This window comes from Poecilia reticulata, linkage group LG17 (genome assembly GCF_000633615.1).
Source record: "Poecilia reticulata strain Guanapo linkage group LG17, Guppy_female_1.0+MT, whole genome shotgun sequence".
Lineage (NCBI taxonomy): Eukaryota > Metazoa > Chordata > Actinopteri > Cyprinodontiformes > Poeciliidae > Poecilia > Poecilia reticulata.
Genome location: NC_024347.1, coordinates 25437522 through 25438729, shown reverse-complemented (window position 1 = coordinate 25438729; position 1208 = coordinate 25437522). Strand labels below are relative to the sequence as shown.

Genomic DNA, 1208 nt, shown 5'->3' with positions numbered 1-1208 from the left:
GGAGAATCCCAAGCAGCTGCCTTAAAGGGTTACACAACCAGTCTTCGGGTTTATTTTTCCACGTAGAAACAGATTTTTTGGGATCTCCTATTTTCCTCTAATAAATTAACTAATTATTCAAAATTWGCTTTTTGTACTTGTTCCAGTTATCTTTGTCTGATATTGAAATGTGTTCCAGATTTTAAATATTTAAGTGTGACAAAAAAAAGGAAATCCAAAGAAATCTGTAAAGGGTTAAATACTTTCTCAGAGCACTGTAAGCCAGCAGGTTGCTTTTTAGAAAAAGCTATTTCAACAACTGACTTGTRTATATGTTGGTGTTTTGTGTTGGAAGGTGTGAAGTGGGCACTCATCACTGGGCTCAGTGTAATGATGCCGCAGTCAAGTACGCCCGGTTCCCTGTTACAGGGCTGGTGGAGGGGCGTTCTTATGTCTTCAGGGTGCGTGCCTTTAACAACGTGGGAGTCAGTCGTCCATCCCGCGTCTCTGATCCTGTGGTTGCCATGGATCCTTCAGACCGAGCTCGACTCAGAGGTTTGGAGACAAAACAGAAACCTGTTGAGACCCTTCTCTATGTAAATTGCTGATGATTGTCCTCTCCACAACAGCCGGACCACTGGCACCTTGGACTGGGGTGATCAAGTTCACAGAAGAGGAACCCACTGGTATAACAATTCATGTGATATTTTCCTCATATGAGTAAATCTAAAAGGTCTAAAAAAAAAAAATTCTACGTTGCTGCTAGTGTTGAAACAACATCAACTAAGACACTTCCTACTTTCATTTTAACTGAGTCATCTGTTGTGCAAACCMGTTACTATACCTAAGTCTAGATTTCCATTTTGGAGAAAAACCATGAGTGTGTTTTTTTTTCCCAACACAGTGGGTGTGATTCCAGGAGAACCTACTGATGTTGTGGTCACTGAGGCCACCAAGAGTTATGTGGTGCTTGCCTGGAAGCCCCCAGAGCAACGSGGTCATGAGGGAGTCATGTATTACATTGAAAAAGTAAGAACATTTTTCATATAGTTGCTTGTTCTTTATGCTAGTCTTGTTTGTCACTTCATTTGGATTTCTAATAATCTTTCCTGCAATGGTTTTTTTTATTATCTTTCCACAGTATGCATATTCTCAGGCTTCCACTTGATTATTTCAGACATTCTTGCTGCTTTCATTCATTTGTCCTCTATATGGGAATGACATCACAC

General features: G+C 40.4%; 1 protein-coding gene across 1 annotated transcript in view; it reads left to right on the top strand.

Annotated features, from left to right (window-relative positions):
• Positions 1-1208, top strand: part of myom1a (myomesin 1a (skelemin)) — a 22180-nt gene that overhangs the window by 8779 nt on the left and 12193 nt on the right. Inside the window, 4 exon segments of the mRNA XM_008434486.2 lie at positions 179-226; positions 262-534; positions 609-665; positions 884-1008. Of these exon segments, the coding sequence (XP_008432708.1) occupies positions 179-226; positions 262-534; positions 609-665; positions 884-1008 (503 nt within the window).